Raw genomic sequence first — 26,255 nt, forward strand, 5'->3', positions numbered from 1 at the left:
AACGATGGAAAAAGTTTAAAAATAATTGTAAATAGGTACCGTAGTGTTTTGTTTTTTTTTTTTTGTAAATAGTGCTTAGTGTGAACATTGGTGAGAGCCTGTGGTGAGAACCAACATAGAAGAAAGACATTCCTTTTTTTTAATTTTAATCTGTTGTATTTTGTATTATTATTGTATTTTTTTTGGAGCAAAGGACTCGTTTCCAGCTCCCAATAAATTAAAAAAAAAAAAAAAAAAAATTGACCACGTCTGGCAAAAATATGAGCTTTGACTTTTGAGCTGTAGGATTATCAACGATTCTTTGTATTTACAATAAAATTTTAATAATAAAATTATCATTATAGTATTTTATTTGCAATGTGAATCATAATTTAATATTAAAGTTATTTAGATTTTGTTTTAATCGCAAAAACATTGAGTTTCCATCACAGTTTTTACAAGTGTACTAGTCAAAGGAAATTATTGTGATATCGTAATAATGTTAAGTTATCAAGTACTTGTAGTTTTTATTTTTACAACAATAACATGTGTGAGACCCGAAGAAGACGATCTTTTTTCTAAAATGTCCAAGACTGAGAGGGTTGAGTTGAGGTAAATATTTACCCCCCCAATGATTTCTATGTAATTTAAGCCTAAAGGAGGACGTTCATTTTAATTCTCTATAACAGGATATAGATATGTATAATTTCCGGACTAAACCAGTGGTATTACTAATCCTAGTTACTTAGTGCACAGTCAAAAAATAGTCATAGATAGTTTTTTCCTTCGCTTCAACAGCTGTTCTCTGCATATCCACTTGTCTTGTCAATCATCATGCACTTAGCTATAGTCAGCTTAGGTGTTATAATTACAAATGAATTCTAATTTTTGTACTACATAATGTGTAGAGCTATTCTTCAATGTTTTTGGGGCAATGGAAGCCTTTGCTTGGCTTCCATCTCTGAGCTTGTATTGGTATAATTTAGTATTTCTAAGCCTTTATAATATGTTGCCTTTATTAATAACAAATTGTATCTTTCATGTAATGCAAAACATTTGTCAAATAACAATAGCCTTTAGGAATAATCCCTTACTAAAAAAAGGATGCCGTTTTAAACATTAGATATTATGTCACTTAAAAAACAAAGATACTTTGTATAATTTATCTCTAAATGTAAAAACCTACATAGAATTATAACGTTAGAAAAGGCATTCCATACAATCGTCAGTGCCAAAATGTGTCATGTCACCCTCGAAGTAAGTGAGCTCACTCATCTGAGAGCAGTATGCCTTAGGACGCGGTAACAGCCAGACATGATTAATTCATTAATTACCGTGTTGTTTTTCGCTACATTTCGCTTTCCGACACTGCAGTAACAAAACGAGGAATACAAATAAAGCCAAAGGTGTAATATTTCACACGTAATTACTAAGATTTTATTAATATTTAAATTATTGTCTTCCATTTTAAGAGAAAAATCAAAGCGAAGGGTGAAATGAGCGAAAGAGAAAGTAGTATATGATATTACTGTAAGACAAAGAAGGACGACAATATTTTCTCGATTCGATTAAAGCGTAAAATGAGCAAAAAAGAAAGTAGTATATGCTATTACTCTATGACAAAAAAGGACGGCAATATTTTCTTGATGCACATTTTGCATGCAAAAACATTGCTACAGTTTTGATGGCATACATCGTATCTAAGTATTTTGATATCGTTACACACATAATGAATAGAGTATTCTTTAGTACATATTCCTTAGCTATGAGTATGGTTTGTAAATGTTGTTGCAGAGAGGAAGCACGAAGCATGTTCTATCATGCGTACCATGCATACATGTACAATGCATATCCAGCCGATGAACTCATGCCACTCAGCTGCAAAGGAAGAATGAGAGGAATTACTCCAAGCAGAGGAGATTTGGATGATGTCCTTGGAAAGTAAGTTTGGATTTATTGTTTATAAGTAATTATACAACTAATTAAATCCTTTGATAGCAGATTCTTGGAAATCTATTGTTTTTGCGGATACATGTGGCCTCTTGGGAGTCATGTGGCCGCTTGGGAGTTGAAGCGTTAAATTGAAATCATAGAAAATCTTATTTTATTTATTCAATAATAAACTTATTAGAAATGAAAAGAAATGAACATATAAACAGATGAAAAACTAGTATATTTTATACTCTGTTCTTTGTTTGTTGTAATTTTGCTTTCATGAGTGCTAGCAAACTCGCATATTAGAATACATTTATTTAAACTAAAAATATTTAAAACCTATGCTCATTCCTTACTTTTTAAAACTTATTATTTAAAATTTTATTAAGCTTAAGGAGATATAACTATTATGAAAATTGTGGTTGTTTTATCAGTGTATCAAATTGTATTATTATCAGAGTGTTATTCTTTGCGATTTTCAACTCCTATAAACTACTTATATATTGTATGTATTGAAATGTTATCTGCAAGGTTAGTGAAACAAATTGCAATTAGCAATGGCTTGCTTATTTTATTGCCCATGTTATTATGTAGCCTTCCTAAAACACAGTGTTGAGTTGAAGAAGCAATTCGTAATCTTAGCCTATTTAAGTGTTTATGGATTAAAAACTTACCAAATCGTCTCTGGTTTCTCTTAGTTCACTGCTTTACTCACCAGCTGGCGCCCTCTTCTATGAGAATAGGTGCGACGTCATCTGTCAACTTCATAGCGTTCGTAAATTTGCACCAACTAACTTTAACTGTAACTTTAACTTTGACTACAGTGTAAAGTGTCAAATCTTTGGGTAAAGTTAAAAATGGACGCCATCAAGACGCCATATTTAACTATAACCATAGAGCTCGACAAGGTTTTAAATGCATGTGGCGAAAAAAGGAACTAACGTTGTCATCATACAAAAACCGCAATTTTTGACAGTTCTCCTTTACCAGCAGCGCCCTCGCCCACGCGCATGTATAACCTTGTTGGATCAGCTGTCATCTGTCAATTTCTCCGGGCAAAGTTAAGGCTAAAGTTAAAGTTAAATTTACCTTAACTATAACTTTAACTTTACCCACGCCTCTGGTGCACCCCAGTCTTAGTGTTTTTTATTGTTATAATAGAACACAGTGTTTAGTGTTGGTGTTAAAAAAGTGTTTCGGGGTGAAATGAGTGTGGATAGAAATACAAAATGTGCAAGTCCTGTCGCCTCGGACAGGGGACAGGCTTGTAACAGTAGCGGGGCCGATGCAGGCTCCTCATCCTCGGATGATGAGGCTGGCTTTGCTTCTCCACCACCTAACAAGCGTCGTCGTAGGTATGTACAAAATCCTTATGCCGATCCACGCGTCGATGTATTGATGGATCAAGTAAGTCGGATTTCAATCTTCGTTTCCGAACTAACTAGTCAAACAACGCAGAACACCAACACTCACCAGACTATAAATAATTGCTTACCAGGCCCTAGTCACGCTGTTCAGTCTAGTAATTTGGAGTCAACTTTTCTTAAAATACCATGTACTTCATCAAATAACCTCACTTTAGGTGAATTAAACATTGATTATGATGACAAGAAGATTATACCTTCTGCTGAAAAAGACCGCCTATTAGAGCTGGAAAAGCACCAAAAATTCAACACTGAAGCCTGGAACGGCATCCGTTATTAAAAAGCGATGCAGTCTTATGCTGCAACACCTTATGGGTTTATAGGTCTTAAAATAAATGAAGAGCTTTGTCATTTTAGTAAAAATAAGGACTATTTAGCATCTACAGAGCAGCTATTAGCTAGCTTATCTAATGTGTTACTAGAACAAAGACAATTACTGCAAACAGGACTGCAGGGGATTGTTGACTGGGCTTCAGCGGATTCAAAAAATCTTAATGCCAGTTCTCTCTGTGAGAAATTTTTAACAACATTTGGTCCTGGATCTAGTATTTCAAGGAATTCTGAGCTGTCCATGCAGATAATCTATGGGAAAAGGACAGAGTGCATTGAGATAAGGCGGGATCGCATTCTTAAAGAAATAGCAAATTCAAACCTCAGAGTTACTTTGCAAAACATTCCACCCGGCTCGGAATACTTATTCAGTCGAGAGGGCTTACAGCCTATTATTCAGTCATTAGGTGGTCCACAGACTTGGTTGAATACGCCAAGTTACTTAAGAGAAGAGGTCTACTACTTCATTTGATCAACATTCAAATAAGAAACAGAGATTTCCATCTACTAAATCCTATAGAGATGAGAGAAAAACAAAGACTATGCCCTAAAAGAACCGGCCCTTTCGTCGAAACAACCAAACAGAGAATACAAGTTCCCACCCTAAACAAAAGTGACAATCCAACGAGGGTGTTCAGGGGTGGATGTTTAAGAGAACATGTAGAGGCATGGAAAAAAGTTGGGTGCCAACCCGTTCATTCTAAGAATTATATCCAATGGCAAAATAGCATTCAAGACAACACCTCCTCTACATTACCCCAACAAGAGTATCCAAAACAAGTTTTCAACAAGAGTAACTACAAAGATGTCAGCAGTGATCAACGAGCTGAAAGAAAAGAAAATTTTAGAACACCCTCAAGTACTCAATGCAGGTTTCCACTCAAAGATATTTCTTGTGACCAAAGCAGATGGAGGAATACGCCCAATCTTCGACCTCAGGGGCCTCAACGCACATGTCGCCGTAAAGCACTTTCAGCTCATTTCACAGGCAGATGTGATAACCTTTTTACAGGACGGGGATTGATTGGTCAAGATCGACCTCCAGCAAGCATATTTTCACCTGCCTATCGACGAGAAACACCGGCGCTTTCTAAGGGTGATATACAAGGAAGTGCTACAGTTGACTGCCCTACCATTTGGCCTATCGTTTGCCCCCCATATATTTGCAACTGTGTCCAATTGGGTTGTGGAAACTCTACGGGCAAAGGGAGTGCGACTGCTTGCATATCTGGACGATTACCTCCTGGCGCATCAGAATCGTTCCAAACTTGTCACTCAGGTTGCGGAAACACTGAGCGATCTGGAATCACTAGGTTGGCTTGTCAACTATCAAAAGTCCAGTCTGATACCAACACACGAGTTGGAATACCTAGGACTTACCTGGAATACCGAAGCCAATTGCCTTTCATTACCCCAGACAAAAATAATGAAAATAAAGAATATCATATCAAGGCTGCTAAAAAGAGGATACTGCACCCTGAAAGAGATGCAAAGTCTATTAGGCATGTTAAATTTTGCCAATTACTCAATTCCAAAAGGACGTCTGCATTGCCGCAGGATGCAAATATTTTTGAAAAAAATTCATCAGAACCGACCCAGAGACAGAAAAGTAATACCACCTTCGGTAAGTCAGGACTTGAGTTGGTGGCTAAATGCTGTAAACAACAGCAAGGCCCCATTACATCCGAAAGAAGTAACACACTTCCTTACCACAGATGCGGCAGATGCAGGATGGGGTGCACATCTGAACAGCCTACTTCTATCAGGCAAATGGGCTCCTTACCAAAAGAAGTGGCACTCAAATCTGAAAGAACTTTATGCAGTATACGCGGCAATAAAGTGCCAAGAGGAGAGCCTAGAGGGGACTCACATACTGTTGCAGACCGACAACCGTACTCTCGTTGCATACATAAGGAACGAGGGCGGGCGAAGATCGCTAGCCCTATTAGAACTGACAGGCAAGATTCTAGAGTTAACCGAGCAGCTCAATATAACGCTGTCGGCCTGCTACCTCCCAGGGAGGCTAAACGGAATAGCAGATCGACTCTCGAGAGGTCGCCCAGTCCCAGAGTGGCACTTACTTCCACAGGCCACGGAGGCCATATTCGAAGAGTGGTGGGTCCCAGATATAGACCTGTTCGCGTCAAAAGAGACCGCCGTCGTGCGAAGCTACGCCACATTGGACTCAACAGATGGATGCGCAACTTTCAGCCTTCGGTGGGATTATCAGCTGGCCTGGGTGTTTCCTCCCCCAAACCTCATCCCACGAGTATTGGCCCATCTGAACAAAGCAAGAGGAACATATGTTCTAATAGCACCTCATTGGACTCGGTGCTTTTGGCATCCAGACCTACAGGCGAGGGCTCTCGAAGAGCCAATAATAATCAAGGATCTGAGGAAGACCTTGATAGATCAGACAACAGGCAGAGTGCCGGAACAGATAGACAAGTTGTCTCTTCTAGCCTGGAAAGTTGGGGGTGGGCAGACCAAGTGAGACACTGGAGTTTAGATGAACAAAACTTATTAAAACAAAGCTGGCGGGAGTCCACCCTTACTACATACAAAGCACCTATCAATAGATGGCTGTTGTGGTGTGAGTCTGAAAATATAAACCCAAATAAACCAGATGGTAACGCTGTGGCAAGATTTTTGGCAAAATTATTTTTAGTAGACAAATTAGCCTATAGCACTATCCTGTTGCTCAAATCAGCAATTTCAACATTTTGTGCTACACCTGCGGAAAATTTTTCTAAAAACTTTTTTGTTAGTCAGGTTTTGAGAGCTATATCCATCGCTAAACCGCCGGCTCCTAAGCCTCCAATATTTGACATAAAAATACTGTTTGATTGGCTCAAAAGTACTTGCTCCAATAATTCATTATTTGACATATCCCGGAGAACAGATTTAATTCTTTTATTAGCATCTGGGCGTCGTATACACGATTTAACCTTACTGGATATTTCACAAAATAATTTTCATAATGATGAGAACAAGATCACATTATTTCCTAAATTTGGCTCCAAAACTGATTCCGGTACACACAGACAATCTGGTTGGTGCCTCCTACAGCATCCTGAGAAAAACATATGCCCAGTAAAACATCTCTCATTTCAAAATCTCAAAATAGAAGATCACAGCAGCAGGATCTTAATAATTTATTTTTATCTGTAACTGGACCTATTAGGCCAGCATCAAGAACAATGATTGCTGGATGGATCAAATCAATATTTAAAGAAATTGATATAAGAGCTTCTCCTGGTAGCATCCGTTCAGCCGTTGCCTCAAGAGGATGGCTTGAAAATAGACCTGTAGAAGAAATATTGAGTAGAGAAAACTTTAAAAATGCTCAGACTTTTACTAAATATTATTGTCTCCCTGTGCAAAGCAATAATGAGAATACTTCAGCTGATTTGTTACATAATAATTTTTCTTGTTTGTGAGAACAAGTTGACAATTTATATTTTTAATAATATTATTGTTTGTTTGATAAGAAAATGATCTCTCTCAGTGCAATTTTATTAGAAGAAGTTAAGTTACTATCATCCTAGGAATAAGGATGTAATGTGCCATATTTTTGATAATTCAATATTGTTCACAATTTGTGATATTTTAAAGATAAGAATTTGATTTGTTTTGTTTAAAAAAAAAAGAGTTTTATATATTTTTTTTGTTAATGAATAAGAATTTCATAATAAAAGTGCATACTTATAAGGAAGTTTGTTTCAGTTGTTAATAATAATTTAATAGAGAATATAGTATATTTAACAATTTATCACAATAGCGTTCATGCACCAGCAGATATCAGTAACGTCTTCAACTCAACACTGTATTTTAGGAAGGCTACATAATATAACTGTTTTGCATTACAATTTACAACAAAACAATTATTATGTGCCAAATAAAACACAGTGTTGCAGCAAGGTCTTGCTGGTGAGTGAAGACACTAAAGTTGACAGATGACGTCGCGCCTATTCTCATAGAAGAGGGCGCCAGCTGGTGAGTAAAGCAGTGAACTAAGAGAAACCAGAGACGATTTGGTAAGTTTTTAATCCATAAACACTTAAATAGGCTAAGATTACGAATTACTTCTTCAACTCAACACTGTGTTTTATTTAGCACATAATAATTGTTTTGTTGTAATGCAAAACAGTTATATTGTAACAATTAAGTATGCAATGTTTTTGTTTCCTTCTACCAAAATATGACATAGCTGGAAGAACTTAAAAAATATATAAAAAATGAATGTAGTAAAACTTTTATGCCCTTTTAGATGTAGGCATAAATATTTAAAAATTTTGGCCTGCGAATTTGCTTGCGTAAATTTTTACGTTTTTTAACTTACTATACTCTACTCGGCGAAACATGGAGTTCATTGACTCTTTAAAACTTGTCATTTTCTATATAAACCACGGTTGACAATGAAGTGTCAGATGTTCCTAGTTCATTGTCAATCGCGGTTTATATAGGAAGTTTTTTGACAGGGAGTCAATAACCGCTACCGCCATGTTTCTCCGAGTACGGTATAATATAGAATAAAGTATACAAGTGGCTGCTGTTGATAAATAATTGATTAATTTGTTATCAGTGTTTTAATATCTTATTAGATAATCTTGCTATCACTCAAGCAGTTGTACCACAATATAAATATTGTACAGTAGATCATCTTCATAGTAGACCCTCCAAATATTTCAAAGATAACAAAGCAGAGAAGAGACCAATGCAGAATCACGCATGTACAGTGTAGGTGGTCGTCCCTGTTTCAACAATTTGATTTTAAGGAAGATATTTTGGCTAAGTTACATTACCGAATATATTTATTTTGTACTTAGTGTCCTTCATAATTGAATGCCAGCTATAATGTGAAGGTGACTTTTGATCACTGGTTTTATTTTGTTGAGCCGAATGGAAACACTGTCAAAAAAAATGCGTTGCAAATTTATACGCCAATGCTATGCTCACAAGAGTGCGAATTGTAAACATATAACATTGTGCTTAAATAAAAGTACTTACATAATATTTTATTATGACTGTGGTAATAACCAATATTATAAATGCGAAAGTGTGTTACCTCTTTATGCTTAAATCGCTAAACTTATTTTGCTGATAGATATGGAGATACTTTGAGTCCCGGAAAAGGACATATTATAATATGATACTTTTATTCCGGAAAATGTACGGTTCTTGCACGATTAAGAGTTGCGGGCGTCATCTAGTCGTTTATTAAGTACACGATAGCAACTCTGTGTATGAATTTTTACGTGCTCGAACGGGCTGATTGACGATTTCCGGTCGACTCGGATTCGGAAACTTTCTGTGCATTGAGCGGTTATTGGCTGTCGCGCGGTAAAGTTTCCGAATCCGAGTCAAATCATGGCCGACAGGTACTAAGTGTGAGACTGTGTTACTTCTCAACGTAAGCACGTGAACAACCTGTATCGAATCCTTACACATATTATTATAAATATGTATAGATTTTATTATTATTCTAAAATGTGACTTTCTGTTTGTCGGTTACCTCTTCACACTTATTATAAACCGCTGAACCCAACTTGATTAAATTTGGTATTCAAAAACTTACTTTAAGTCCTGCGAAAGGACCTATAATACTTTTTATCCCGAAAAAAATTATGGTTCCCGCGCTATAAATGAATTTCTACGCTATGGAGTTGCATCAATTTGGTCCCAGCAGAATATCAGTGCAGCAGACTCGCTGCTAATGCTGAGTTGGGGGTTGGGGTCAATTTTTGTAATAATGTTGCGTTATTAATTGTATTGTCTTTCCGTTTGTTTGCTCATTTTTAACCGACTTCAAAAAAAGGAGTCTATCAATTTGACCCGTATGTATGTGTATGTATGTTTTTATGTTTGTGTGTGCATATCTCCGGACTTTTTTGTTGTACTCAGTACTAGGTTGTATCTTTTTAAAATACTACTAGCTATTCGACCGAGCTTTGCTCTGTATTCAATAAAACACGAATTAAATGACATTTTCTAAAATTTATTTCTAGCTAGATCGATTTACCGAAACCCTCTATACCTATACTAAATTTCATGAAAATCGTTGGAGCCGATTCCGAGATTCCAATTATATATATATACAAGAATTGCTCGTTTAAAGATATAAGATAAGATTTTAAAATTGTGTTGTATGATGTTTAAAATTAAAGTGTATTATTCTTATAATTACTATAGATAGTATGTTATGTTTTAATAACCAATGCCTCCTATTTTAGCTTCTCTCTAACGCTGGTGGACAGTATGGACACTTTGGCAGTAATGGGTGATTTCGCGGAGTTCAGTAAAGCCATCAAACTGGTGATCAAGGACGTCAGTTTTGATCACGACATCGTGGTGTCTGTATTTGAAACGAATATTCGTATGCTTGGGTAAGATCTAACTTTTGTTAACGCTAGTCTAGTCGGCTTGAGTTAAAGAGTCGTAGGTTTGGTTCCCAATAATAAATTCCAGTTTGGTAGATTGCACTCTGACAAGGGCGTCGCCAGGAAGGGGCAGCTGCCCCCCCCCCCTAGAGATTCTAAAAAAGTTGCCAAATATAATGCAAACAACGACCACTATAATATTAAAATCTGGTAATTAAAAAAAATACGCTGTACGCTGTACACTTATTCAAATTCAAAGTCTTTTTTTTTAATTCTATTTTTCTAATAAATGTTATTACAAGTTATTTACAAGTTTTTTATTGCATAGTCAAGAGCTCATATAGCTTTAGTCTTTATCTCGTCTTTACACATTGGACTCTGTACTGTCACAGAATATAATTTACTAGCTGTTGCCCGCGACTTCGTCCGCGTTAGTATAGTAATATATACTAACGTAATATTACTATTATAAATTATATTACTTATTTATATTACTTATATAAATAAGTAATATAATTTTATTTATTTAAAAGTAATATAATTTTATATTTTTTTTTATTTATTTATATTACTTATATAAATAAATAAATACTTGGGACGTGATCGTCCCAAGTATTTATTTATTTATTGTACAAAAATATTCAATGTACAGCATTGACTTTCCTATGAATAGTTGATTCACCCATATATTATTATATATGGGTGAATCAACTATTCTTTGCACGCGATCAAGTTTTTTTCAAAAAATTCAAGCATACTTTTTTTACTGATCACTATAGAGAATCATCTTAATTATACATTTAATTTTATACCAGTAGTTTCAGCACCGATTTTCGTTGACTTTTTGAGCGTTTTTTTGGGAAAAATACGTCACTTTTAATTAGTTGGATTTAACTTAAATATAATAAAAGATATTGATAGATCAAAATACTTTATACATAGACAAAGTCATTACGACTTTGTCTATGAATATATTTTGATGAATCAGAAAAGTTCTACCAAAAAAGCAAAAAGGTATGAAAAGTGATCAATATTTTATTTATTATTTTTATTTATTTATTTAACTCAGGCATCTTGGCCCATATTATAAATACCTTATAGACTAACATACAATTATACTAAAAACTAACACTAACACTAAAACAATATATTTTTCATGCTTCTCTTTATTTAGTTTCAACTTTTCCTTGTACCGTTTTTGCTTCTCTTGTAATAACACAATATTTTTTGTTTGAACACAAACACAAAAAATATTGTGTTGCCAACTTTTTTTTTACTAACCCACCAAATTCAGCAGCGTAAACCACCAGAAACCGCTAAAACCTAAATGGCCTCTCAAACCACCAGAATTCCACTAAATGACGTAAAGACAACAACAACCTATCTGTATATAATTTGAAAATAATACAACAACAACGTCATTATTATTATGAAATAATTATTTTTGTTACTACAAAAAGGAAAACTTTAGTTATAGTTAAATCGTAGTGCCATCCCTTTTTTCTTAGATTGATTTGAAAGGGATGACACTACGATGTTGCCACTTTTTAATTTCATGACTTTTTTGACAGACTGTACCTATGTACCTATGTATATGTAGGTACTTAACTAAAGAGTAAAGATGAACGTCTTCAGAGGAATCATTGTCATTTACTTGTTCAGTTTGTGAAGAATAAATTTTTAATTTTTATAATACGGTATTTGGTATTAAGTTGTTATTACAGCATTTGCCTTCGCGTGCTAACCTTGCACGAAAGAAAGGCGATCAAACTTCATCCGGTTTCTCTGTTAAGTCTTGACAAAATTTATCATGCAATCATCAAAATAATCGCTCTATATCAGCGTTAGAATGCGGCAAAAGGAATAAAGATAATAATAATATAATTAAGTTTCCAGTGTGCGTCTTCAAGGGTTAGAAACATAATAAAAAAAAAACTAGTGGTTTAACGTCGAAGCTACCACTAACTTGAATAATCTAATCCACTAAGAAATCCACTAGCCACTAAAACCAATTTTTTCCCGCCGAAAGGTACGTCTAAACCACCAGATCTAGTGGAAATTCCACTAAGTTGGCAACACTGATATTTACCTTATTTTCGATGCTACCCCGCAGCTCGACAATAAAACACGCTGCCTCACTCAGAGTCTCAGATGAAATTGCCGATCAATTAGCGAAAATAAAGTGGCGTGACGAGTATCAGGTGGAACCCAAAAAGGTTTCCTACTGGTCGAGCTATTTAAAGGCTGTGTCTGTCGCACTTACCCCACCTTATGTGTCGTTAGACAGCGGACCAGCGTATTTTAGTTTTGGTGGGGACAAATTTGTTAAAGTCAAATTATCAAATAAAAAAGAACTTAGTAGCCTATAATTAAAGATTTATGAAGCGTTACACATTCAAATACGTAAACGGAATGTTAAAACAGCCTTCGCTTTGGAACTTTTTGTCATAATATTAAATTCAATACATCGATTTGTCAAAAGGGCAACAGAAATTTGTATGAAAGTGAATTTTTGTCGGTGGGGACATGTAAGTTATTATATTTTTCAACAGAAAATGTCTATTAATCCCTACGTTAATATGATGGCAGTAGTTTTGATATACATATGAAAGCAGTTAAATATTATTATTGCCAATAGTTTTGTGACCAGAGCATTCCAATTGTGAGGGACAGGTTTTGGCAAGGAAAAGTTGATCCACCCATATAGATGTTCCGCGCGGCTTCGCTTGCGTAATTTAGGAATTTCACGCGACCGTACATTTTTCCGCAAAAAATAGCCTATGTCCCTTAACGTGGTCTATTCTTCATGTTTGCCAAATAACATAAAAATTGCTCCAGTAGTTCTTAAGAATCTTAAGATAATAAGCAATTTTATATAATTTCCCCCGTTTTTTCCACATTTTCCTCTATTTCTTCGCTCCTATTAGTCGTAGAATAATAAAATATACTCTATAGTCTTCCTCGATAAATAGGCTATCTAACACTGAAAGAATTTTTGTAATCGGACCGGTTCCTGAGATAAGCGCGTTCAAATAAGCCCTTTAAAATAATTTCCCCCCGTTTTCTCCACATTTTCCTCTATTTCTTCGTTTCTATTAGTCTTAGCGTAATAAAATATAGCCTATAGCCTTCCTCGATAAATAGGCTATCTAACACTGAAAGAATTTTTCAAATCGAACCAAGTAGTTCCTGAGATTAGCGCGTTCAAACAAACAAACGTAGATGTAAGGCTCGTAGTACACGTAAAGAGCTTCATGTGCTGTCGACTTTACCTACAATTCATACCTACTTTTCTCATGCCCCCCCCCCGTCGGTACGCCCATGCACAGATGGGTTACCTTTTATTAGGAAAGGTGTAAGCTAATAATAATGTTAATATTTCAGCGGCCTCCTATCAGCTCACATTCTGGCGACGGCACTCAAGAACGACGTAAACTCTTTGAGCTGGTACAATGGAGAACTGCTGGTTATGGCTGAGGACTTGGGCAAACGGCTGTTGCCAGCTTTCAATACGTCCACAGGCATTCCACACGGTCGGGTAGGTTGAGATGACCATGTGTATCGTTTTCGTTTGGACAGTCCTGCTTGTGACGATGTCTCATGTCCCCAGCAAGGCTGGCTAGCGTGTCCATAATTACCGTTTTCAGTAGGACAATCCCGTTTTCAGGACGTTTACGCGTTTGTCCAAGATAATGACGATTCGTACCGCTTTCGGGGTGGACAGTCCTGTTTTCGGGACGTTTGTCCCTATGTGGGGGACAAGGCTTAAAATGTCCCGTTTTTCTAAACTTTGTTGACTAATGATAATGAATATTTGTAACTAGACATCGGATTATATGCACGACCGAAGTGCCGAAATATGCATGCAAGCACGATAAATGGCCGAAATATGCTCAATCAAAATTCAAAAGTCACTTATTAGATTTTTTTTAAAACCTTTCCGGTGTTGCCATTAAGAAAAGCGTCATTTTTTATAATATTTTCATAAAATCCAGGATTTTTCATTTTTTAATTTTTTACAGCACAAATTCAATATTAATTTTCTACCAACTTTTTCCGATTGCAATCCCATGGAAGTTCACTAAATCGGTAACTACTTTATTCAAATTTTTTTACTTATGTTGCCAACTACAAAGAAATAAATTATAAGCAAACAACGTTTTGAAAAAAAGCTTTTATTATAAATACTTACTTTAAAAAGAAGAAAATAAATTTCTCCTTAAAAATTCTAACTATTAAGTTATAACCTCAATATATTATACAATTTGTATGATAATAAAAGCTTGTCGCGTGATTTATTATATTTTTTATTTTATAAAAGTAAATAAATACTGGCAGATTGTAAAGTCTCGCGATAAGCTTTTATTATCATGCAAATTGTATAATATATTGAGGTCATAACTTAATAGTTAGGATTTTTAAGGAGAAAATTATTTTCTTCTTTTTAAAGTAAGTATTTAAAATAAAAGCTTTTTTTCAAAACGTTTTTTGCTTATAATTTATTTTTTGTTTTTTAGTTAGGTATCTCTGGCTAGATTTCTGAGTCTACTTGATTGATATAAAAATAACTATTCCCCTATCTTGGATGAGCCGCCATATTGGATGTAGAATGATATTACATTCGTTTCCGAGTTACTCTCAATGAATCCTTTCATTTGATACCCATATTGCAGAAGTGCATTAAAAATAACTATTCTTCTATCTTGGACGTGCCGCCATATTGGATGTAGAATGACATTGCATTCGTTTTCGAGTTACTCTCAAAAAGCCCATTGATTTAATATCCATATTGTAGGACTGCATAGAAAATAACTATTTCGCCATCTTGGGTGGTCGGCCATATTGGATTTAGAGTGATGTCAAATACAATATCGTGCATTGTCATCCCAACTAAACGTACATGCAAAATTTCAGCTCAATCGGTTAAATATATCTACTTCAAAATTGAGTTCCAAAATTTCACCCGAACATACATACTTACATACATACAGAACAACTTAAATAAAAGCTTTTAAAAAATTGTTTCTAGAAAGATAATAATATTGTACCTATCGGGTGTATTGCATTCTTTAGCCACATATTTTAAGTGTTTTGTTCTATCGTTCCTCTGTTTTGTGGCCTCAGAGTGTGTCATGACAGATAGTTTGGTGACTACGAGGGCATAAAACTAACGAACACTATGCACTATCAACGAAAAATTGCCATTATATGCATTTGCATATGCAAGTATGCAAATGCATAATATACATTAAATAACTCTTTAAATAAATAATAATAGCCTTCGAAGCTAGGTTTTTTTATAGATATCTGATATCTTTAAACGAGCAATTCTTGTATATATATATGTAAGTATATAATAATCTCGGAATCGGCTCCAACGATTTTCATGAAAATTAGTATATAGGGGGTTTCGGGGGCGATAAATCGATCTAGCTAGGAATCATTTTTAGAAAATGTCATTTAGTTCGTGTTTTATCGAATACCGATCAAAGCTCGGTCAAATAGCTAGTGTAATTTAAATTTATGTATGTACTTACTTCGATAAATAGGCCGTAATAAGCGAAATTTCTTGCCACTTCTATTACATAATATCAAAGAAATTACCTATGTTATTAATCGTGATCTATCGGCTGAATTGGATATAACGCGACCAAACCATGTAGGTCCGTTATCTCTCCATGAACCCATGAATTTATCTGATAGTACTCTCTATCTACTCAATTCTGTCCAATCATAAATGACCTATTAATATTAAATATTAATTAATACCGCTCGCTCACTTCCAACCTTAAAACAGAAAGATACCTTAAATTACACCGTGTCTTCCCTTCGACTTTTATCAAGCAATCTTAATTTTTTGGGTTCCGTACACAAAGGGTAAAAACGGGACTCTATTACTAAGACTTCGATGTCTGTCCGTCTGTCCATCTGTCTGTGTGTCTCCAGGCTTTAACTCAAGAACCGCTATAGCTAGACTTCTGAAATTTTCACAGATTGTGTATATCTGTTGCCGCTATAACAACAAATACTAAAAATAAAATTAATTCAATATTTAAAGGTGTGAGTTTGCTATTTTTTGCTCGATGTCAAAAACTGCAACACATAGGCACTTGAAATATTCACGAAATACTCAGTTGTATTTGTACTTTAATAATAATCAATAATAAAATTTCGATAAATTAAATAATTAAGGGGGGCTCCCATACAAAGAACACAATTTTCAGCCTATTTTTGCTCGATTGAGGTACGGAACCCTTCGTGCGCGAGTCTAACTCGCACTTGGCCGATTTTTTAAGAGCCTATGCTGTCCCACTGCTAAGAAAAGGGTATAATTATGTAAAATTATTCTATAAATATATTATGCGCAACCCATACAAATTCTGGAGGCCTACTACGAAACCATTTTGAGACTCAACCGAATGAGAATACTGCGTCCTGCTCTAACAACGTCATTTCTCGTTTGCTAGAGTAGGACGCGGTATTCTCATTCGATTGTTTGAGTCTTAAAGGTTTCGTGGTACGGCCTCAGATTATATTCCTATTTTCAGGTGAACCTACGTCACGGAATCAAAAACCTCCTAGAATCGAAGGAGACTTGCACTGCGTGTGCGGGAACTATGATTCTAGAAATGGCAGCGTTGTCTCGACTTACCAACAATCCCGTGTATGAACAGAAAGCGCATAAAGCCATGGATAGACTTTGGAAGATTAGGAATAGGTAAGTATTTCGTAGGCTGGATAATGGATAGGACACTGGGATTCTGATGTCTGTCTATCACCAGACTATATCTTAATGGATTTGTCTTATAAGGACTTACCACTGTACTAAGAGACATTTAATTATGATTTACCTACAATGAAATGAAGAGTTTGACAGATAATGTATGGGGCTTATATCAAAATTTTGAATTAAATACATTTAAGAAATTAATGTTCCACTCTGAGTGCGGCAGCTAGTCCTGTAATACCTGTCGATATCTAAGAAAAGACTCGTCCAAAATATAACGCAAACGGCAAGTGTTGTTCTATGCCGATTTTGCGTTCAACTATTGTATATTATGAAGCAAGTTGATTTAACCGTGCCAAAGCATGGTTGACCCGAGACTATACTATCCAAATACTCAACTGCTTACTTTTTTCATTATTAGTTTAGTTTCACAATAAAAACCAACCAAATACTTTTCACTTTTTATTCTGTGTCTCTATCACTCTTACTAATATTTATATTTCCATCTCCTTCAGGACTTCAGACTTAATGGGTACGGTGATAAACATACACTCAGGAGATTGGGTGAGGAAGGATTCCGGAGTCGGAGCCGGTATAGACTCATACTACGAGTACTGTCTCAAGGCTTACATATTACTCGGTGATGAGAAGTACCTGGCCAGGTTCAATAGACACTACAACGCCGTTATGAAGTATATAAGCAGGGGTCCTATTATGCTGGCCGTTCATATGCACAGGTACGTACAGAAAATTGGTTCCTCGTATTAAGGGCTTTCTTAATACGAGGTGTCTAGTCAAATTAGTCTTGTTGTTATGGAGAAATTTTCTTATTGCTTAGCATTTGACTAATTTAATTTGTGACGTTCAAATTAAACAAGTATAAAATTTCAATGTTGTAATTTATATTATTGTATTCAGAGAGATAATTTCATGTAACACGTCAAAATTATGAGTCATATCTATATCAAAACAACTTATTTCAAAGATAAAACATTTGTCAATCACAATTACATTTAAAACAACACCATCCTAAATCCGGCACTTAAAATGGCGGAACCAAATACATTTGTCAACAAGAAGAATGTTGTCCCTTTTTTCGCTCAAAATTCTTCGCTTCCATTAAACAGAAGGAGATCAAATAATTTGTTTGAGATATAGGTATACATAACGTGACCATTTATTTTATTTGTCTGAGCGGGACATCTACGAGACCCTATCCCAATTTTTTTTTAAATTATTTATTAATTATGAAAGTAAAGAGGTAGATACAATTGATTCAGTATTTTGTGAATGTGCTAGTGCCTATCTGTATTTAAGCATATTATGGCAGAATAACCACATTAATTGTTGAATGGGAGTGCGTAATACTTCCAGGCATTATACAGGCATTTCAAACATAAAAATAGTTTTTAATTGTCGTTCGGTCTGTTTGCAAAAGCGGGACAATTTCTGTCTCGCGGGGGACAGCGGGACAGACTGCCTGAAAGCGGAACTGTCCCGCCCAAAGCCGGACGCCGGACTCACGTTAGGTATACAACCTGTAACAAGAATAAGTGAGTTCTTTAGGGTGTGTAATGTGCGTTCATCATGCGTGTTCACTGTGAAAGTAGCAACACTGTAAAAGTTACTTACATTTTTGTATTTCTTGTGGTGTTTACATACATACAAGTCAAAAGTAACTACAGTGCTTTTCTTATAGTAAACTAATGTACCATACTTGTTATTTTATACCCTGTTTAGAAATATACTAAAAGATCTAACTCCTCCATCAGTGTAGCTCAATAAAGTACCTCATTCCAGGCCACACCTGCAATCTCGGAACTTCATGGATGCCCTGCTGGCGTTCTGGCCTGGTCTGCAGGTGCTGTTGGGGGAAGTGCAGCCGGCGGTGGAGACACACGAGATGCTGTACCAGGTCATGCAGCGGCACACCTTCATACCCGAGGCGTTCACTTCCGACTTCCAGGTGATACTTATAATGCGAGGTTCACATCCAGGTGATACTAATGACAGGTGTTTCGACAGGAATTTATATATCCTCTAAAGAGCGTCTGTAGCCTAATGGGTAGACATTTAGCTCGCACTCGCAGAGGGTGCACGTTCGATCCCGGGTGAAGGCTACCAATGAGACATTTTGTGATCCCAAGTACACAATACGGACGCTCGTACGGTGAAGGAAAACATCATGAGGAAACCCGCACATAGTTAGTCCTAGACGTATAGACCTGTTCTTTCCTCTGAACAAGGCCGACTTTGTTGCGAGAATGCCGTATACGCTTGGGCAACCTTGCGGATATTTAAATCTTGACTCTTGTCCCAGGCACTACGGTATTTGAAGAGTGGTGACTTTGCTCTGAAAATACTGTATAAATCATCCACAATGGATGCAAAGGCCTAGTTTTTTTAAAGGTCAAATGCAAATCAAAATTGTAATCAAATGTCTTTCCGATGTTTGCGGCAAGCGACCGCAACCGACAAAAATTCAGGAAAAATGTCACTTTATGATCTAGGCCGGTAGTCAACCTTTATTATACGGGCCACAAACACGTTTTGGTCTTGGTGTCTTGGGTCCGCACTCCGCAATCAAAAATGTTTAGGGTTAGAACAATAACTTTCTTCAAAATTAGCGATCAAAAAGTTTTGTTCGCTAAATTCAAATTACTTAGCGATCTAAAAAATCCTTCGATCGCGGTTTCTTGGAAATCTATTGTTGTCGCGGTCACCGGTGTCCTTATGGGGGTTGAGAGGTTAAACATGACTTTCACGACGATATTGCTTATGGGCACAGACGTAAAAAAAGTACGGACGTAACGGACGTAACCTTCTCTAATCACGAGTGAAGCCTAGTTATGGCCGCCCGTGTAGGACGTGTGCGTGATATGAGGGTTGCCATATAAATCATAAATTTCCCTACTTTTAAATTTTGTAAACTCAGACAAGTTAAATGTATTTTTTATACTTAAACATATTTTTATGTTTTTTTTGCTTCAGAAATGTAAGCGGTTGTTAAAGATGTCATAATGAAAATATTATTTTTATGACACTATAGATAGAAAAAAAAACACATGTTACGTACAGAGAAGTATATTATTTACATAACATTATTAGTAATAATGATTATGTACAAACATTTACAATAATAAAATTATTACTAGCTATTTGACCGAGCTTTGCTCGGTATTCGATAAAACACGAATAAAATGACATTTTCTAAAAATAATTCCTAGCTAGACAGATTTATCGCCCCCGAAACCTATATAAGAAACCTGTATACGAAAAGATATAAGATACTTAAGTCCCATAACCCGTTTCATCAAACAATCAAGTAATTTTAAATAAATAATGGCTTGTTAAATCAGTTAACGGCCTGTTAGAGCTATCCAGAGTTCTACCATGCGCTAATGTCAAATCAAATCACATAACATGGTGTTAAATTTATTCCTGGTCTAGAGGTCCATTCAATATTTTCATTCCTACTAGGTCTCAATGACGCTCGGGTGACTACACCAATAGCACCTTCCCTCCCCTACTACTGAAGGAAATCTAAGACAACAATTTTATCTATGGACGCTTCACACCACGTCAGTCTGACCCCGTGCTAAGTACCTGAAGGACTTGTGTTACGGGTACCAGACAACGGAAATATATTTAATACTGTTATACTATACATATATTTAAGATTTTTATTATATGATACACATATTTAATACACACCCATGACCCAGGAACTTTGAAAACTTTTTGTTCCGTCGGCAGGATTCGAACCCGCGACCACCGGCTTGAAACACCGACAGCCCACCCACTGAGCCACAGAGGTCGTCAAACAACAGTTATATCCACTTTTGTAAATTAAGAAATTAATAGGGGTGTAGACTATTTTTAGGAAATATATTTATTTTACAGATGTACTATCAAGGAAGTTGATTCCTATGCAATTGACAGACCAACGTTATTTGGTCGAATACTTATGTCAATTCAATGTTAATTGTGATCTGTCGGCTGGGTTTGACGTAACGCAACCAAACTACTTATGTCCCCGATTTGCATAGGAATCAACTTCTCTGATAGTACATAAGTATTTTGTTACACCTAAAAATATGTATAAAAAATAAATACACTCTTATTTCAATAAAAAATCACTTATTAAATATAAAAAATATTATAAAGTTATTAAGTAAAATATGTCCATTTTCGGTAATTCTATAATACAAACTCTCAAAAAAACAATAATTTGTATTAGATTTCGTTTACTGTCTACACCCCTATTATTGTATTCCTGCCTAATTACTGGTCAATAGTATGCTAAATACTTACGTGACACTAATAAAAGACAATAAAATTAATTATTTGATTATTTAAAAATAATTTAAAATTTTCCCCGGTTTGGGGAAAATTTCCCCACTTTGTTATGGACATTACTGACCTGTTGAAGTTGAATTAATATTTACATTATTTTATCAAAATACTTTAAAAATATGTTATCTTACCTATGAAATATTATTCCTTGATGTTTTTTGTGTAAGGTTGTATTGTTCTTGCACCATTTTACAACACAAGATGGCATATTTATTTTTATTTATGAATGACAAAGATGTGTCACCGCGATGCAGTCTAATTGCGTAATGGCGGTACGATCGGCTTATTACAGTGCGAGTGTTTGTGCAAGATGTGTACATATGATCGCCTGGGCTTATTATGGGTGCTTCACTCATTTCTTAATGGCGATCCGTCCGTATTTTTTTTACGTCCGTGCTTATGGGCATGAAATTGAAAATGGTTTAACTTCACACGGGCCACTGATAAAGACCCGGCCCGGGCAGGCCGCATGCGCGCAGCAGGTTGAGTATAGGTGACCTAGGCTTTATTTTCTTTTCTATAGGTTTCATTATGTACCGACATTAGTCTACCTATAGTGATCCCTCCCGCAGCTGCTTTGTGATGGCGCAAAGTAAAGTGAAACCTATGCTAAGTACTCACATACGGTTTTGCTCGATCGAGCAATCACGTAGAGTAAAAACTACGGCTCGGGCTTTCGTCCACACATTCAGCATTGCTCGATAGTTTTACTCCAAATCGATATATTTAATTCCATCGAGCCGGCTCGATGAGAGCCTTCGAGCTGTGAGTTTTGCGGTCCACACAGTAATTATTACTCGATTTGGAGTAAAACTATTGAGCAAAACCGTATGTGAGTACTTAGCATAAAGCCTAGGTTCAGTTTTAACACACAGAAACCACCATGGCACTGTTGTGACTATGGCTAGTGTAAAGTAATGCACCAGGTTATGACGTTGAGCAGCGTAGCGAGCCGCATTTTCCATACACGTTTTATGACATCATGTGTGCAACTGGTTATAAATAGTAACTTGTAACGCAGTCTTTTTTTATTATTTTGGCAACTTGACACAAACTAGCGTATGTTGTGCCACAGACGAGTAAAAAGGTAAGGAACTAGCGGAAGGAAAAAAGGAACGGAAATTGGAATAAGTAATTATTATAGTTAAAGTTAAAATTCTACATAAAAAAATATAACGCAGTCTTGTCAATTTTACCGGTTATATGTTTCGAATGATATATAAATAAAAAAATTAAGTGTAAAATAAAGCCTATATCTTTCTATCTCCTCTACCTTCCTGTATCTGTTACCTCATCACGCCCAAACGGCTGAATCGATTTTGCTGAAATTTGGTATGGAGATACTGTGTGGTGAATGGGGGAGCTAAAACATAATTTATTCTCAAAGTGGGCAGTAGACAAAATAAGTTTGGGAATCCCTGCTTTATCAGGTAGTGATTGGTAAAAAGTGAGCCCCGTGCGAGTTTCTTACGACGGTTCTTCTCGCCGGGCTAGTTCCCGAACCGGTGGTGGGCACCGTGTACACGTGTTTTTTTTTTTATCAGGTGCATTGGGGCCAGCATCCGCTGCGGCCGGAGTTCATCGAATCCACTTACTACCTGCACCGCGCCACCAACGACGACCACTACCTGCAGGTCGGCAAGGCGGTGCTCAAGTCCCTCCAGCAGTATACGCGAGTGCCGTGCGGTTACGCCGCCGTCAATGATGTCAGGTAAGTGATATCTATAAAATCGTGTCACAGTGTTTGTGCGAGAACTCCTCCGAAACGGTTTTTAATTATTTTTTGTATGCACTATCAGAGAAGTTGATTCATTGGCAGATGGGGGTCCTACGGTACGTAGTTTGGTTGCGTTATGGGGCCGGATGCCATCGAAATTCTCATACTTACGTTATACCAAAAGAATTTTCTCATACGAAAATATTTAACATGCTTGAGTTATTTTTCAGCTTAAAATAGTAATTACCAGGTTCCTGCACAAAAAATATTTTTTAGTGTTTAAATATTTTGTAGCATATTTACTACTAACTATTTAAACACTAGTTTCTTACGCCGGTTCTTCTCGCCGGCTTAGTTCCCGAACCGGTGGTAGGCAACATGTAGTTCAACGTTCTGAAATATTCGATTCAAATTTATTCAGAAATAAAACTATTTTTATTTTATTTATTTTATTTTACTAAAAATAGAGTAAAACACTAAAAATCACGAAAAAAAATAACCGACAGATGTTTTTTGTGATTTGTATGGTTAAAGCACCCCAGCGTCATGAATTTGCCCGAAACAAAATAAAAAATAAATCTTTCACCCCCTTTTTTTTTTTGAGGAGAGGAAATGCATTACGATCCCCCGCCTCCTCGGGGGAAGGGGCAGGGGCATGTCGGACTCTCTCCGGCTCACGCCGGAGGTTTATCGACTAAAACCCCCTCATGCCCTCGTCAACGCTACACGCGGAGCGGGATCGAAAACGCATCGCGTCCTCCGCAGAGATATTTCACCCCTACGACGAAGAAATTCAAAGAAATAGTCTTTGTAGGCATGTTATACCTACAACTTACATTTACATTAATTTTCAGAACGCGTGCTCACGAAGATAGGATGGATTCATTCGTGCTGGCGGAAACGTTTAAATACTTATACATGTTGTTCGGTGAAGACAAAGATCTACCGGTGAAATTGGAAGACTATGTTCTAACCACAGAGGCGCATTTCCTACCTCTCTCTCTGGCTATGGACGGCAAGAATACCACAATTTTCAAACACGACATAAAAACCGATGAAACTTATAGAAAGTGAGTTTCATTTACTTTATTTTGTTATAAATAGATGCAGTATGACTATGTATTCATATTGTATAGTGCTATTGCAATTGTAAGGAAAATTTAATTGAGCGCATTCCAAGTTTCAAATACGCATAATAAGCTATAAATGTTTATTGTGTCCACATTGTGTCTGTTATTAACAATAGTCGTTAAGTGCGGCCGTTAGCCAATTATTATTATGTTTCTTTCAGAACATGTCCGAACACCGCGTCGCTAGTCGCGGAGAAGGTACGCCAGCCGATGCGCCACATGTTGGGGACGACCGCCGCGCGCCCGCCTCCTAGACTACGACCGCTCAACGACCCGCGCCAGATCAACGTGCTCTCCGACATGGGCATATCCGTGCTCACGTTGCCCGATGGCCGAGTGCAGCTGTTGTACACCATCAGCACTGTGAGTACCACGTCCGCCGCCCGGACTATAGCCGCCTCCTGGACTACGTCCGCTTTCTAGACTAAGTCAGCTTCTCATTCTACAACTGCCTCTTGTCTACGTCCATCTTTTAGATTGCGTCAGCCTTCTAGACTATCTCTGCCTCCTAAACTACTTCTGCCTCCTAGACTACCTCTGCCTCCGAGACTACCTCTGCCTCCAAGACTACCTCTGCCTTCTAGACTTCACAGTCTCCTAGAATACGTCTGCCTCTTAAACTATGTCCGACAACTTCGTTAAATCCACACACTCACAGATATGAGCAAATAGAATATTTATGAAAATTTTGCTATTAAAACGTTAAAAAAGTACAAAAGAATCTGCCACTGCAAGGTTAATATTTTTAACCGACTTCCAAAAAAACGAGGAGGTTATATGTTCGGCTGTGGATATTTTTTTTTTATAAAATATTGATTTTTACAAAAATTACGAATTAAAAGTAACTTGAAACGGAACGGATTTCAAAACACCAATCAGCGTTCAGTGACGTTCACACATGCGTTCCATTTAGCGTTAAAAACGATCAAAATGCCTCCAATGCGCCAAAATTTAAATTGACAATTTTAAACAGCATTTTTTGCAGTTAATTCCAGTGTTTTAATTTTTTTTATATATTTGTGGTCTATTGTACATGGAGTTCTTTAACATAAACACAAAAACAAAAATATTGCATCTTCCCTATTGTGCATATCATAACATTAGTCAATGTTTTTTTTCCAGGCAAAGTCATCGAAAGACGCCGCTGAGGGTTTGACATTCATGCAGGAGATGTTCATGTGGAATAGACTAAGTGACATGGAGAACGGAGTCGTTCCGGTCGGCGTGAAAGTCCGGGACATCGTGTTCCCGGCTGGCCCCGGACACTTTGGCAAGGAACTGGTCGGACGGGTCCGCTTTACCGGGAACCCTGTCTTCGTGGAGCCCAAAGACGCCTGCACAGAGATCACGAATAAGCAGCAAGTAGTCGGAAAATTCGGCGTGGCCTTCCGCGGAGTCTGCACCTTTGCCACCAAAGTCCAGATGATGCAGGATGCTGGAGTCAAACTGGCCATTATCATTGATAACGTGCGGGACTCGTCTTACACCACAACAGCGTTATTCGCGATGTCGGGCAACGGGAAGGATGATATCGAAATACCTGCAGCGTTCCTCTTCGCTCAGGAGGGAGATTACCTGAAAGCGGCGATGGAAGATGAACCGGACATTATCGTAACAATCGGTGAACTCAAACATATGAAGCAGGAGAGCGACTGCAAAGATGGGAAATGCGAGACAGTTCTGGAGACAAATATGGTGCCGAGCGGCAAAGAATCCTTTGAGGAATTAAAGAAAGTTCTCTCGCAGTTGGCGTCCCAATTCGACCTGTCTGTTTCCATAGACGGGGGCCCTCCCGATTCCTGTGATGCGGACGCCAAAAGAGACACCATTACTACGGTGACTAGAATAGACGAATTCGAAACTGCACTAGGCAACGACAGATCGGAAGCCCTCAACAAGGACGACACGATTACGATAATAAGCAAAGTAGAACCCGTCACAAAACTTGGAAGCAAACACGAAACCATGTCGACCGTTATAAGCGACATCAAAAGAGACTACTTGGAAGACGTAGAAAACTCCGACAAGGTCTGACAGCGAATGTTCCTTGACAGTTGTGAATAGGACATGTGTACATTAGTTGTAAAATATGTATATAAAATACACTTGTAAGTGCTAAAGTCGATTTGGTGCCTTTTCAAAAACGCGTGGTTTTTGGTTACGAAATATAAAATGAAATTGAATTATTTCTAAAATAACAAGTTTAGTTGGGCCTAAAGACTTTAAAAATGTTTATTTAGTGAAGTCACGCCAGAATGTTTAAATATGCTTAAGATA

The 26,255-nt window shown here is 36.8% G+C and overlaps 1 protein-coding gene across 1 annotated transcript; it reads left to right on the plus strand.

Annotated features, from left to right (window-relative positions):
• The first annotated feature begins 356 nt into the window (after positions 1-356).
• LOC121738507 (ER degradation-enhancing alpha-mannosidase-like protein 3) lies at positions 357-26,255 on the plus strand. Its single transcript, XM_042130606.1, has 11 exons — positions 357-591; positions 1,774-1,920; positions 9,902-10,054; positions 13,433-13,586; positions 16,597-16,766; positions 17,291-17,512; positions 18,576-18,741; positions 22,676-22,842; positions 23,703-23,918; positions 24,140-24,341; positions 25,101-26,255. The coding sequence occupies exons 1-11, from the start codon at positions 479-481 to the stop codon at positions 26,010-26,012; spliced, it is 2,622 nt and encodes an 873-aa protein (XP_041986540.1). The 5' UTR covers positions 357-478; the 3' UTR covers positions 26,013-26,255.

Source organism: Aricia agestis, chromosome Z (genome assembly GCF_905147365.1).
Source record: "Aricia agestis chromosome Z, ilAriAges1.1, whole genome shotgun sequence".
Lineage (NCBI taxonomy): Eukaryota > Metazoa > Arthropoda > Insecta > Lepidoptera > Lycaenidae > Aricia > Aricia agestis.

What these genes read in the sequence shown, in the direction of transcription:
- LOC121738507 (XM_042130606.1), top strand. Translation starts at nt 479, where the DNA reads ATGTTAAGTTATCAAGTACTTGTAGTTTTTATTTTTACAACAATAACA. An exon ending in TTGGATGATGTCCTTGGAAA is followed by an intron (nt 1,921 to 9,901) that starts GTAAGTTTGGAT and finishes CTCCTATTTTAG; the next exon opens with CTTCTCTCTAACGCTGGTGG. An exon ending in ACCGATGAAACTTATAGAAA is followed by an intron (nt 23,919 to 24,139) that starts GTGAGTTTCATT and finishes TGTTTCTTTCAG; the next exon opens with AACATGTCCGAACACCGCGT.